The 13,924-nt window shown below is 56.9% G+C and overlaps 5 protein-coding genes across 5 annotated transcripts; 3 read left to right on the top strand and 2 right to left on the bottom strand.

Moving 5' to 3' along the window:
- Positions 1 to 772: 772 nt before the first annotated feature.
- On the top strand, positions 773 to 3,159 carry INS49_008101 (uncharacterized protein; the record flags this gene model as incomplete). The annotated part of the gene is made up of 5 exons (XM_043168846.1): positions 773 to 841; positions 1,609 to 1,667; positions 1,727 to 2,037; positions 2,115 to 2,618; positions 2,681 to 3,159. The coding sequence occupies 5 exons, from the start codon at positions 773 to 775 to the stop codon at positions 3,157 to 3,159; spliced, it is 1,422 nt and encodes a 473-aa protein (XP_043026526.1).
- Positions 3,160 to 3,693: 534 nt separating this feature from the next.
- On the bottom strand, positions 3,694 to 5,499 carry INS49_008100 (uncharacterized protein; the record flags this gene model as incomplete). The annotated part of the gene is made up of 3 exons (XM_043168845.1): positions 3,694 to 3,939; positions 4,049 to 4,548; positions 4,644 to 5,499. The coding sequence occupies 3 exons, from the start codon at positions 5,497 to 5,499 to the stop codon at positions 3,694 to 3,696; spliced, it is 1,602 nt and encodes a 533-aa protein (XP_043026525.1).
- Positions 5,500 to 7,229: 1,730 nt separating this feature from the next.
- INS49_008099 (uncharacterized protein) lies at positions 7,230 to 7,760 on the bottom strand (the record flags this gene model as incomplete). Its single annotated transcript, XM_043168844.1, has 3 exons — positions 7,230 to 7,404; positions 7,505 to 7,671; positions 7,731 to 7,760. The coding sequence occupies 3 exons, from the start codon at positions 7,758 to 7,760 to the stop codon at positions 7,230 to 7,232; spliced, it is 372 nt and encodes a 123-aa protein (XP_043026524.1).
- Positions 7,761 to 9,132: 1,372 nt separating this feature from the next.
- INS49_008098 (uncharacterized protein) lies at positions 9,133 to 10,917 on the top strand (the record flags this gene model as incomplete). The annotated part of the gene is made up of 3 exons (XM_043168843.1): positions 9,133 to 9,299; positions 9,662 to 10,205; positions 10,264 to 10,917. The coding sequence occupies 3 exons, from the start codon at positions 9,133 to 9,135 to the stop codon at positions 10,915 to 10,917; spliced, it is 1,365 nt and encodes a 454-aa protein (XP_043026523.1).
- Positions 10,918 to 12,043: 1,126 nt separating this feature from the next.
- INS49_008097 (uncharacterized protein) lies at positions 12,044 to 13,210 on the top strand (the record flags this gene model as incomplete). Its single annotated transcript, XM_043168842.1, has 4 exons — positions 12,044 to 12,130; positions 12,196 to 12,232; positions 12,309 to 12,491; positions 12,564 to 13,210. 4 exons carry the CDS (start codon positions 12,044 to 12,046, stop codon positions 13,208 to 13,210), a joined length of 954 nt encoding a protein of 317 aa, XP_043026522.1.
- Between the last annotated feature and the right edge of the window lie 714 nt (positions 13,211 to 13,924).

Here is a 13,924-nt window from a genome sequence, read left to right as displayed (position 1 = left end):
GCCGTGTAGTCTCCAAGTGGAAGACAGACTCGGGGTCGCTGGAGAAGAGCGCCAGACTTGGGCGCGACCGGCGGTGGATTTCGGATGTTCAGATCTGGTACGCGAAGAAAGCCAAGGAAATCAACGGTGGCTCGCTCTCCTGGCCATTGCAGGACGCTTGCGCGACGTCCTGCCCGAGCCTGGGAGCATGTATCTTGCACGCCATTCATCCGTACACTACACAAACTTTCCGGCCCCAGCCCGCGAGACCAACAATCCACTGCCACGCGGCCTGGCCTTGAGGCTCAATGGTGTCACGTTCCCGGATATGTTGAACGACAACACGTCAAACGTGGCACAGGCGGTCCCGGAACCGCTTCAAACAAGCAGACAAACATACAAGCATGGCTCACCGGAGTGGCCCGTGTGTCGATGCTGTTGTTTGAGGTGCGGCTGCATCTTTTGGTCTATCTCTACTACTCTGTCGTCGAGTGTCATGGAGTGACTGAGGCGATTTTAGCAAATTCCCGGAAACTCATTGGGGTCGACAAAGCCAATGGTTGATTGAGTCTTGGAGTCGAGTCAATATGTTGACCCGGCTTGGGGCTCCGTGAATGGGAGTAGCCATTAGTGGCTTCCAATGGATGAACGGCAGGTTGAGTCTTCGCGTTCATACAGTTGCCGGCGAACATCATCAACATTATAGGCTCTACCACAGTAGTCGATATAACAAGTCTGCCTAGTAATATCATGTCTCTGACATGTTTATCAATGCGGATAGGATAGTCCTCCAATGGCGAGCGTGATCGCGGCGCCTGAAACTGGCAGCGCCGCCAAGAGCCACCGGGCGGGAAGCAGGGCGGTGAGAGTTTGTCTGTCTTGAGAGGTGTTCCCATTTGGGTGATCGGTCGGTTGCTGGTTGGCTGTGCGCCCAGCAGGACACACTGCTTGCAATCAACAACACGTTTGACGCGCCCCACCCCAGCTGTGCAGAGCTGCCCCTCCTTTTCTCCTCTGAGAAAACACCGATTCGACCAACCATCCCACGCACGCGCCCACCCCCTGCTGGCTGCCATCTCTACCTCTCCCGCCCACAACCTTCAGCTCTGTCCGGGACACTGCTTCATTGAACCTCGCACACCCCAGGCCAAGAAACATCTTGTCCAGCTTGCTCTCTCGCGAGTCGCGCAGACACCTCGATTGCACCAGATTCCCCCTTAGACAGCAAACATGCACGGAGAGGTGAGTTATCCTGGGCGCTGAGCCAGGCCCAATTGAGTTCGATTGAACCCCTATTTCCACACGTGGAGCGAACCTCGGTGAAGCTCTGTCGCAACGCAGCGCAGCGCAGCGCAACGACCACCGGCGTCCGTCACGACCTTTCCTCATCTCGCTCAATCTGGCATCCACGCCTTGGGCGATGACACGGTCCAACGGCGACTTGTCTCACCGTTGACGGCACGCTCCTGGTCACTGCGACTAGCTGTCCGCTGTTTGGATGTGCCCCTTTCCGCCCCTGTGCACGACCAGGACGTCCTCGCCCGTTCACGAGCTCCATCTCAACGCACCCATGCGCGAGAGTACGCCAGAGACCTGTCGTGATGTGCGAGACTGACCCTCTCGCCATAGGTTCTTCACCTCCACCTCGGCCAGGCTGGTACTCAGCTGGGTAACAGTGCCTGGGAGCTGTAAGGAGTACACCGCCGATCTATCTGTGCACTGACTTGGGGCTAATCTTCCATTCCAGCTACCTCCTCGAGCACGGCCTTGGCCATGATGGTCGCCCTGACCCCAACCTCAAGGATGTCGGCGATGCTGGCTCCTACGAGACTTTCTTCACCGAGACCAGCAATGGCAAATACGTGCCCCGATCCCTTTTCGTCGACCTCGACCCCTCCCCCATTGATGAGATCCGCACCGGTGGCTACCGCCACCTCTACCACCCGGAGCTTCTGATCAGCGGCAAGGAGGATGCTGCCAACAACTACGCCCGTGGGCACTACACCATCGGCAAGGAGATGGTTGACAATGTCATTGACCGCATTCGACGTGTTGCTGGTGAGTAGTCGACTGGGGCCGACAGGCAGCTCCCGTGCCAAGTCGCAGTGGCGCGGTGGCTTACAACAGCACAACAGACAACTGCAGCTCCCTGCAAGGTTTCCTGGTCTTCCACTCCTTCGGTGGTGGTACTGGCTCTGGTTTCGGTGCCCTCCTCCTCGAGCGCCTGTCCACCGAGTATGGCAAGAAGTGCAAGCTGGAGTTCGCCGTTTACCCTGCACCTCGTGTGTCTACTGCCGTCGTTGAGCCTTACAACGCCGTCCTGTCGACCCACAGTACGATCGAGAACTCCGACTGCACCTTCCTCGTCGACAACGAGGCCGTCTACGACATTTGCCGTCGCAACCTTGACATCTCTCGCCCGAGCTACGAGCACCTCAACCGCCTGATTGCCCAAGTCGTCAGCTCTATCACCTCTTCTCTGCGCTTCGATGGTGCGCTCAACGTCGATCTGAACGAGTTCCAGACCAACTTGGTCCCGTATCCTCGTATCCACTATCCTCTGATCAGCTATGCTCCTGTCATTTCGGCCAGCAAGAGCTCCCACGAGAGCTTCAAGACCTCCGACCTGACTTTCCAGTGTACGTCTACTCGCGTGAAGCTCCTGGGTCGCTGTTTTTATTTGACTGACCATTTTTTCCAGGCTTCGAGCCCAACAACCAAATGGTTGTCTGCGACCCCCGCAACGGAAAGTACATGGCCGTCGCACTGCTCTACCGTGGAGACGTGGTTCCCCGCGACTGCAACGCTGCGGTTGCCGCCCTCAAGGCCAAGTCGTCGTTCAACCTCGTCGAGTGGTGCCCCACTGGCTTCAAGATCGGCATCAACTACCAGAAGCCCATCGCAGTCCCAGCCGCTTCCCCCAACGATGGCGGCCTGGCCTCCGTTGACCGCTCCGTGTCTATGCTGTCCAACACCACTGCCATTGCCGAGGCTTGGTCTCGCCTGGACCACAAGTTCGATCTCATGTACAGCAAGCGTGCCTTCGTCCACTGGTATGTCGGCGAGGGTATGGAGGAAGGCGAGTTCAGCGAGGCCCGCGAGGATCTTGCTGCTCTGGAGAAGGATTACGAGGAGGTCGCTGCCGACTCTTTCGAGCCCGAGGAGGACATTGAGTATTAGGCGACGTTTGCTGTCTCTGGACAGGTTTTACAGCGGAGTTCACGTGTTTAGAGGAACCTACGGGATACCACCTTTGTTGTAGTTGGCAGGAAAAGCAAAGCTCGGGGAAGGGAAGGCAAGCTCGGGGAAGGGAAGGCAAGCTCGGGGAAGTGAAGGCAAGCTCGGGGAAGTGAAGGCAAGCTCGGGGAAGTGAAGGCAAGCTCGGGGAGATTTTAATCTGCATGACGCGGGAACTCGATTTTGATTCTTTCTGAATACCATTGACAATGTGGTGACCTCTAGGAAGAGCGGAAGTTTTGTGTGGTGGTATTGTCCCGAATTGGAGTGAAATGAAGTTTTGAAGCATTTCTCTGATCTCATCCATCATCAAAGCATTCCTGTTAACGTGAGTATTGTAAAAACATGCCAACGCAAATGGAAGCCCCAAGATCTGGGTGTTGCTGAGAGGCTTCAAGCAGCAGTTTTGCAAGAATAAAACGGAGCAGAGGAAACCTCTAAGCGATGAATATTCCCCTTAACGCGGGCTGGGCATCATCATCTGGCGCCGGCTAGGTACATGAGCGTGGACACGCTCGGGGACCTGGAGCGCTCCCGCTTGGTCTTCTTCACGACGACCAGGTTGTCGCCCGACTTGTGGCGGTGGTGGTGGTGGCTGCGGTCCTCGATGGCCAGCGTCGTCGTCACCTTCTCGCGCCCGTCGCGGAGCACCTTGGTCAGCGACCAGAGCTCCTTCTGCTCCTCCGGGGGCACCCAGCGCTTGATGAGCACGTAGTCTGGGTTCTATTTTGTGGCATGTGTCAGCTTCATGTGGACCGTCTATAGCAACATAGATTGGGATTGTGTATGATGATGAGGGTTGGGAGCTAAAACGAAGGGGCTAGTGACTTACCGCGTCGAGCTCATAGTCGATCCCCCTAACCTTCAGGCACTCCAGGCTCAGGTGCCGCCTCGCCATCCTCGTGTACGTCGTCTTGGTCGTCGTCATCTGCGTGGACATCTGCTGCGGGGGGATCGGCATCGGCGGCGGGGGTGGCGGACCCGGGAACGCCCTCGGTGGCATTGGCCCTGGGAACGGCCTCGGTTGGGCACCCCACCCCTGGTTGATGCGCCTCTTCTCGAGGATGGCCTTGATCTGGTCCTCGGGCAGGCCCGACGCCCGCAGCTGGTCCGTCAGTCGGTGCGCGTACTCGCGCTCGGCCTCCTCCTTCTCGCGCTTCTCCTTGGCGGCCTTCTCGGCCTCCCTGGCCTTCCACCGCTCCACGGCGGCGGCCTCGTCCTTCTCGCGCTGCTTCTTGTCCTCCTCGGCCTTCAGCTTCTCCGCGATCATCTTGGTCTCTATTTCCTTGCGGATCCTCTTCTCGTCGGCCTCTTGCTCCTCGGCGAATTTGACTGGCTACATGTCAGCATTCCCGAAAGCGGTCGTGTGGCGTATGACTGCAGCTCGGTATCGGCCGTCATCATGCGGGCTTCACGAATGAACTCACTCTTGTCCAGTTCCTCCTTCGCCACTCTCAGCTCAGCCTGCGTCCTCGCCTCCCTCATCTTCTCCATCGCCTCCTTCTCCCTCTGCTGCTGCGCCTTGAGGTCCTGCAGCTCTTTCTTGGACCGCTGCAGCTCGTACGACTCGTAGTCCGCCGAGCGTCGCTCCCTGTCCGCCTTCTCGCGAGCCTCGCGGGCCTCCCGCGCGCGCAGGTCCTCCAGCTCGATCTTGGACTTGCGCAGCTCCCACCTCTCGGCGTCCTCTGCGCGCTGCGCGTCGCGGTCCTCCTTGATGCGCAGCTCCTCCAACTCACGCTTCAGCCGCGCGAGCTCGTACCGCTCCGTCTCGGTGTGCGCCGCGGCCGACGGCGTCGTCGACATGCGCAGGGCCTCGAGCTGCCGCCGGTGCTCCTCGAGCTTGCGCTCCAGCTCGTACCTCTCCACCGTCATGTAGGCGTCCGAGCCGCCGCGCGAGCGCGAGTGCGAGCTCCTGATCGAGACGTGCGAGTGCGAGCGGCCCCGGCCCCTGTGGTGGTGGTGGCTGCTGAGGCTGCTCTCGTCGTCCGACGAGTGGTGGTCGTTGGAGTTGTACTGCTTGATTATCACCGGCGCCGCATGCTGGGCGGGCGGGCTGAGGACCGTGGGCGGGCTTCGCCTTTCCCGCGAGCGCTCACGCACCCTGGTGATGGCCATGGACCGCTCCGTCACGTTTGGGACGAGGAACGGGTCCATGCCGTGGGGGTAGCCCCGGCTGCGCGGTCGGTCCGGTCGCGCTTGAACATAGTGTACCGGTGCCGGAGAGGGGTCGCGGCCCCTGTAGCGGCGGTACTCATATTCATCCTCGTCCGAGAAGTAGCTCATTGTAAGTGCTTTAGGCCCAGTTTATGGCCTCCTCTTGAAACAACCGATGGGTTGTGCTGCATGTGTGTATGTGTACGTCTGCTTTTGTGGCCGCTAGCCGTCTCCGTGGTCTAGGAGAACGGTCTGAATATACTATGGTATAATAAAAGCTTGGAAAGGGCAATGCGCTGACAAATAAGCCCGAGAGGCAAATACAAAGTGAATCGAAGAACATGTGAGAAGGTGGGAGGAGCGAACCGCGCCGCAGACGAGGCGGGGGCCGTAAGCATTTATTGCTTCCGGGTGACTGGCACTAGGGAGTGGTCATTTCACAGCAGGGCCAACGGGGGAGCTGAACAGAGCGACATTGTCCCCCACAAGCTTGCGGCAGACGGGCACGGTGAGACGCGATGGGGACTGGGCCTCGAGTCGAGACCGGCTCAAGAGTCGTGTGGTTTGAGGAGGAGCTGTGCCACATGGACACAGCACTTGAGATGCACGGCATTGGCTGGAGGCTGAAGGGGACAAGGTAGAGCGTGGTGGAAAGGACCGCATTGGATCAAATTTGGCCGCAAATGGTTGGCTGGTGCCGTCTCACCACGCCAACAGCTGCATGATACTAGATTGTCAAGTGTACAGTAGTCTCGGCGAGCGTTGGACATGGGGGGCGCCAAGCTGATCACACGTTGGGACAGGCAGAGGGAGGAGGCTAAACGTTAGCCGGAGGAAATGAAGGTGAAGGGCTGAAATCCAGCTGAGAGGATCCTCCCATCCTAGCGTGGCCCGAAATAGAAGCCTGCGAGGTCAGACTGGATTACATGGGGTGCTGATCGGCTCTCTAAATGAGGCTTGCATAATAAGAGCACAGGAAATCCGGAACGTCGGCAGACTTGTCTTGTGCTGGATTTCGGATCTGCTGTCTTTAGATACAACGATATACTCAAGAAGCAGACTGACAGCCGCTGTGCTTCGAGGGACCCTTGATATGGCGACACGGCTATAGATTAGTCTAGTAGGGCTGTGGTAGGGATGAAAACGCTCAGACGTCCCGTTCGGACGATCACTGGCCCCAAGCCGAGCACATCCATGGAGCGGGGTTCTCCTTGCGCTCAAGCTGGAAAGCGGCCCGACGCCGAGGTTCGGCGAAGACCACAGGCGACAGACAAGTCGAGACATCCTAGTTCGTCGCAACAGCTTAGCTGCCGCCCTGGCGCCTCGATGCTTTGCGGTGTGTCATGTGACAGACAGTATTTTTTCTGAATTTGGACATCTTGCCGGACTGTTGCATGGCCTTGTAGCCTGAAGACCTAGCGTCTTGCGCTAGAGCAAACGCCTGGCCGCTTTGCTGTGTTGGATGGGTCGCTTCAAGCGGCAGTTGAAACGTTGCTGTGGGAGGCTGGGTTGAGATTTCATCCCAGAACAGAGGTCTCGTTACGCGATGCTGTCAAGATTCGGGTCTGCTAGATTTCTCAGACTGCGCACGTTGGTATTTGCTATGGTCCTTTTGGCCGGCGATGCAATCCCTGAGCCTCCATGTTCAGGTTCCGGCTTGCATCTGCAGTGTGCTCGTGCCAGGCTGTCGCGCCCGCCCACTGTTGGGAGCACTAGCCGCTGAGGTTGAGTTACAGTGGCAGGCAAGTCCTGGCTGAATGCTTCAAAATGCGACTGTTGGTCCCAGAGTCGAGCGGCTCAGTGCAGATGTCTAAACTCTGCCTGAGAACTCAGTATCAATGCCTCGCTGGACCTGCCCATCAGGAGGCGCCGGCGCCGCCTCGCCTGAGCATTGCCTCGATGTGCTCTTGACTATTCTTCGCCGTTGTCTCCAGGTAGTGAAGCCTCTTGCTGAGGCCATCAATGTCGGTGTCGACTTGCTTCGTCTGCGACTCCAGCTTGTCCTTCAGCTCGGGGGCTGGTATCGACACGAACCTGATCGAGGCCCCATTAGTGCCGCTGCTCACGAAACGTGATGTATTGATTCATGCGTTAAGACCCAGGGCCCGGGCGCCCCAAGGCCAGGTTCACTCACATCTTGCCGACTCCCTCATAGAGAGGTGTGCCAGGGGCGAGCGATGAGATCTCGGTGCTGGTCAGCTGCGCGAGACGCTTCTCACGCTGCTTGGATGCCAGCTGGGAGCGCGCAAGGCTGATCTCCTGCTGTGACTTGACGTGATTTGTCTCGATCTCTCGCAGCAGCTATTTTGGCGTCAGTTAGCCACAGTGTACTGTCACGCCCGCCTTCAGGTACGACTTACCTTCTGCAGCGCCTCGTTTGATATCGACATGGCGGCTGTGAGTGGAGGGCGTCCGGGAAATCCGGTCAATAGCCCAGGTCAAGTTCTTGAGATAGTGGGTTGGCTCGAGTTTTGTGGCTGTCGATGTCGATGTCAAGTTCGGCTCATTGAAGCTGGGAGCTCAAAAGGGGGGGCGACTCTGTCCTGGTGCCACCCAGTAAAATTCGAGACCGCTCACCGAGACTCACCTCCTTAACCAGTAGCAAACTCAACCAAAACATGTAAGCAAAGGCATTCAATCCTCAAAATTAGAAGACTTCTGTATTTGCCACTCGAAAATTGAATAGAATTGCAATTCTGCGTCTGAGGCAACAGCCACAAGAATAGCAACAAGTTGAGTGCAGAGGGCCAGGGTTAAACCCTTCGGATGAGAGGGGGTCTGTCTCAAATTTTGACGGTCTGGATGCTCTACCTTATAATCTACATGTTAATTTAGGCAGTGGTACAACATCACTGATGAGGCCAATTCCATGAATACAAAGATTCGCACCTGTAAAAATGGAGGATATACCGGCATATCCCTCGCACCGTAGCTGCAGCAAATTAGAGCATATCACCCAGGCCCATTTCACACACCTAACACCTACACCTGCACCCATGCACCCAACAACTACACACCTACACACTTAATACCTACATACCTAACACCTACACACCCAACACCTATATACCCAATTCACATACCTAATTCATACCCTTAAAATTTAATTTATATACCTAATTAGTACATTTAATTGGTACTAGGCATATGAATTAGCTGTGTAAATTGGGTGTGGGTGTTGGGGTGTGCAAATTCTCATATGGTTTAGTGCTGGTGATGTATTGGTATACCCTGCGTTTTCTCAGGTGCGAGTCTCTGATTTCAATTCCATAATAATGTTTTTCCTCCAAGGCCTGTAATGTACCAGCATTTATGTGCACAAGTACTCGACCTTCTCCATGTCCCGGCGGCGCTCTGCGAGCCTATCAACTCAAATGTCACAAATGAACAAAACAGCCACCGGTGGGCCAGCTCTTTGGTGCGGGCCAGAGATTCGTGACATAAGAGCAGTAACAAGCATTTCCCGGTTCAGTAATGTTGATGAGACGGGTTTATAGAGGAACGTGTAGGGCTTCCTTTGGACGAGTTGATTCGGGGGCCAGGGCTGAAAGATTTTGGGGTTTCCCTGATCGACTTTTGACAACAGAAGCTTGATGTAGTTAGCACTAGTGGGGGTCCCATGGTATCGTGTTCCGTCTTCATGTTGCGTAAGGCCAAGTGAATACCTGTAGGTTGTGTTTCGTCCGAGCAATTCTCTATGTTGTTTGTATGGCTTACATTATTGTTCTCCATTTAGATCAGCCGCTCACCGAAGGCTCCAACATGAAATCAGAGATTGAGTCTGTGGTACTCGAGATGATGCCATGGATCGCCAACAGCTTCGGGAGCACTCACACATGCCCACCCATCAAGCAGTTCCTGTGGGAAGCACGGATCGGAGCCTCCACTGAGAAGTGTCCCACAAACACATGGAGACGTGACATCGCACCGTACCTCTGGGCCCAAGAGACATGGGCGGACAGGCCAGCTTGGTGGCGAGTGGTCAGATTTGTTTAGACACAATCAAAGAAATCCTGCAGGCACTCGCGTTCGCATCGAAGGGGTCCCCGGCCCCTGCACCCCCACCAAAGCGGGCCGAGAATCGGGCCAGGCACATGCCAAGCGTCGGCGCCTGCAGTAGATTTCTCGCTTGGCGGCCCCCCGCTGGTTTTTTGAGCCTTTTTCCATTTCTGATTTTACGGGCATTGCGTGTGTACGTCCTGCGAAACCAACCACCATGAGCACAATCATCCTCGGATCGCAGTGGGGCGATGAGGGCAAGGGGAAGCTAACCGACATCCTCTGCTCTCAGGCCCAGATATGTGCGCGCGCCGCTGGCGGCCACAACGCCGGCCTCCATCAAGGCCAACGGTGTGTCATACGACTTCCACCTCCTGCCCTCCGGCCTTGTTGCGCCCGGCTGCATCAACCTCATCGGCTCCGGCGTCGTCTTCCACGTGCCCTCCTTCTTTAAGGAGCTGGCTGACGTGGAGGCCAAGGGCATCAAGGGCGCCCGCTCTCGGATCCTGGTCAGTGACCGTTGTCACATCAACTTCGACCTGCACGCTGCCGTCGACGGCCTCGAGGAGATCGAGCTCGGGAAGAATGCCGTGGGCACCACCAAGAGGGGAATTGGCCCATGTTACAGCACCAAGGCGTCCAGGAGCGGCATCCGCCTCGCAGAGATGTTCGACAAGGAGCTTTTCGAGCGCAAGCTGCGGCAGCTCGAGGCCGGCTACAGGAAGCGCTACGGCGATCTCTTGACTTACGACGTCGAGGATGAGATCAAACGGTTCGACGAGTACCGCGTCAAGCTGCAGGATCATGTCGTCGATGCCGTGGAATTCATGGCAAGTGTTCAACTGGGGATACCCGCTTCGGACATGACCTTTGCTAACCAACAGCGCCGTGCAGAACCATGCGCAGGAGACGAACAAGAAGATCCTCGTCGAAGGAAGCCAGGCCCTACTTCTGGACCTCGATTGGGGAACTTACCCTTACGTCACCAGCTCCAACACCTGCCTCGGCGGCATTGTTTCCGGCCTCGCACTCAAGAGGAACATCAAGGAGGTCATTGGAGTGGTCGAGGCGTACACCACTCGGGTCGGATCTGGACCGTTCCCAACCGAGGACCATGGTGAGGTCGGGTCAAGCTTGCAGAAGCTTGGCGGCGAGGTCGGGGTGTCTACGGGCCGCACGCGAAGATGCGGATGGCTGGATCTCGTGGTGCTGAAGTACTCGTGCGCCATCAACGACTACGACTCGCTCAATCTGAGCAAGCTCGACGTGCTTGACACATTCGACAAGATCAAGATCGCCGTCGCCTACAAGGACCCGCAGACCGGGGAGCAGATGCAGTCCTTCCCCGCGGACCCGACCCTGCTGGACCGTGTCGAGGTGGTCTACGACGAAGTGCCGGGCTGGAAGACGAGCACTTCCAAGACGCGCCAGTGGTCGGAACTCCCCAAGGAGGCACGCGACTACGTCGAGTACATTGAGAAGTTTGTCGGCTGCAAGGTCAAGTGGATCGGCACTGGCCCTGACAGGGACGACATGATCGTCAGGTAGAGGTGCGGCTCGCTCCTCGGGCTGACTATAGGCGGGTCACGGATCTGGAGTGGTTTATACGGTTATAGATCCCCGTGGAACCTGCAGAGGTTGCTTGCAATCCAAAAAATAAAAGGTGCGGCTTGTACAATTGCCGTGCGAAGAAATACCGCACGGTCGTGTTTGGCTTTGGTCTGGCATATCAAGTTGATGGTGAGGAAGAGGTAGACTACATCTCCATGAGTGCCCCTGCCTTGCATTGCAGGACATTCTTCAAGCCGACCGACTCTATGCTATCTGAGCGCGTCTATCACCTTGAACCATTCTAAAATGATGCCGCACGCAAGAAGCAGCGTACACTAGACATGCAGCGGGAGGTACAGCGAGAAAGCGGGCGGATCGTCTGTCTTTGCCGGGGTCTCGCTAGGGAGATCCATTTGCAGTCGAGACCATCCTGTCTTCAAGGTTGTCTCAGTGCTTGCGGATACAGTGACTTGCATGAGATCGCACAGAACGACGCAGATGCAGGTGCAGTTGCATTCGCAGCAAGCGCAGGTGCAGGATGCTGCAGGTGCCCTGCCCTGCCCCTGCCCCTGCGATTCGCCTTGCTGACCAGCCAGGCCGGTACTGTACTTGCCTGACTTGGCAGCTGGCAAGCCCCAGAAGACCGACTTTCTCTCGTGAGTCGTGGGAACGCCTCCACTCCCCATCCCACTCGCTCGCTCGCCCCTCGGCTATAACAAACCACGCGTCGCTCACGTTGCTACCGCCCGTCATTGGTGAGCATCAAATTATCCTCGTGTCAACTTCCGCATGACGTCGGCCGAGTCGTCTCTTGATTTTCAGCCTCGTGGAGACGTTCCTTTCCCCTTTTGTATAAAAAACAAACACGTCGTGTTCATACCACCGGCTCTTGCCCACTCACACGCAGTATTCCACACAAGCATCGGTGCCCGGGGTCCTCCTGTCTGCTTGGGGATCAAGCTTGGCCTCGTTCGAGCCTTTCAGGTGCCTCGACTGCCAACGACACACACTCCTCCAAGGAACCCCCACAAGCCCCGAGTCCAGCACGCCCCGGCGCTGCTAGCCTGATTCCCGAACAACTGTGCTTCATGCGAACCGGGTCTCTGGGCCCAGCGCCGCCGACATGCCTCTGAGCGTCCAATGGCCTTACCGGGAATCCCGGGACGGCCTCTGGAGCCCTCAAACCTCGACCTTGAACTGGTGCGAAGAAGTAAGATGCCCTGGTATCACCACCGGCTTCCAAGGATATCAGACATGCTGACCCGCCGCTCGTAGGACTGTACGTATGAGCAGACTGCTGCTACGTCTCCTAGTCCCTTCAACCCGGCGACCCTCAGGAAACCATAGCTTGGTGCTCTGTGACTGTGTATTGACGTGCTGCATCGTAGACAACATCACGCCATACTGCGCTGAATTCGTCAACACCGTGACCAATGTGATCTTTATACATCTTGGCATCATGGGCATCCGCGACTGCTTGCGCTACGGCCATGACCGCGTCTTCATCATCTCCTATCTGGGGTACATCATCGTTGGTCTTGGTTCGATGCTGTTCCACGCCACACTCAAATGTGTGTCTGCCTTATTCTGGTCCTTTACCAGCCCTCTGATCCCCTGGGCCCTAGCTGACCTGCCCCATCTAGACTCGATGCAGCTCGCAGACGAGCTGCCCATGATCTACACCACTTGCATCATGGCTTTCGCGACATTCTCATATTCACGGCCCAGGCGCCTGAGTGTGCTGATCGGGGTCGGGCTGGCAGCCCTCGCGGCTTTCATTACTGTCTACTACCACCTGTCGCAGAACCCGGTGTTCCACCAGGTGGCTTACGCCTCGCTGACATGCGCCGTCGTCTTCCGCGGCATGTATGTCATGGAAGCATACCTCCGTCCAGCACTGAAGCAACGAAGCGAGAGCCCCGCGCACGCCGAGCAGATCATGAAGCAGATGTGGTCCATGGCCGCCACAGGCATCGCGCTGTTCCTGATCGGCTTCTTCATCTGGAACATGGACAACATCTACTGTGGGCACCTCCGGAGCCTCCGGAGCTCCGTCCTGCTGCCGTGGTCCGTCATCTTCGAGGGCCATGGCTGGTGGCACATCTTCACCGGGCTCGGGGCCTACTACTTCATCATCTGGAGAGTATGGCTGACCCGGTGTCTCGACGGTAGCGAGCGCGAGTTCATGCTACACTGGCCATCCCCTTTCACATCCGTGCCGAAGGTTGTCCCCCGGTCCGGTTCTACCAAGGCCAACGGCGTCAATGGGTCGAGTAAAAAGGCGTTGTAGTATCTGGGAGCGCACAGGATCTGTCACGCAGGCATGCCTAGAAATAGATATTCAAGTTGCATCACTTGTACGGTACTGTTGCGTCTAAGCCCGTCGCAGGGGACAACGACAGGAAGACATGCAAGACCCCTAGATAGCATTGCATTGCATACGTACGAAAAAAAGCAGATGTTACCCTCAAAATTTGTGATGCCGGCAGCTGCGGTTGAACTTTCTGACACTCTACCTAGGTAGACTATGCACTCTCGGCTCCTGTAGACCAGCGCCTGTACAATAAATTGCCAGCCCTCCCGTTTTGGCGGGGGACCCCACCTGCTCCCCTGTTGCGGGACCTCCCTTGGTTGCATGGTTGCAGTGACGTACCACCACACCATCCACTTGGGCAATCGGTGGTGCTGGCATTGGCCGTCCCCGCGTCCCGAGCTGCTGGTCAAGGTCAAGGTTTCACAGAGCTGGGCAGATCCGTCCACCAATTTTCGGCACCACCCCTCCCCCCCCCAGACCGATCCTCAGTGAGGTATCTACTGTAGACTATGCCTGTATCCAGGCAGACACGCACGATTCGACCCGGATCCTGACTCCCTCGGATCCTGACGTGCATCTTGCAAAAGCTTGGCAGCCGCCAAACAAGGCCGGGTGGGTTACCGAACCATGGACACTGTCTCGAGTTGTTTTGGACCACAGGAGCCAATACAAAGTATACTCCTGTCTGGA

Source organism: Diaporthe citri, assembly GCF_014595645.1.
Source record: "Diaporthe citri strain NFHF-8-4 chromosome Unknown scaffold_3, whole genome shotgun sequence".
Classification (NCBI taxonomy): Eukaryota; Fungi; Ascomycota; class Sordariomycetes; order Diaporthales; family Diaporthaceae; genus Diaporthe; species Diaporthe citri.
Note: the sequence above shows the minus strand (reverse complement) of the source record. Positions and strands in the feature narration are given on the sequence as shown.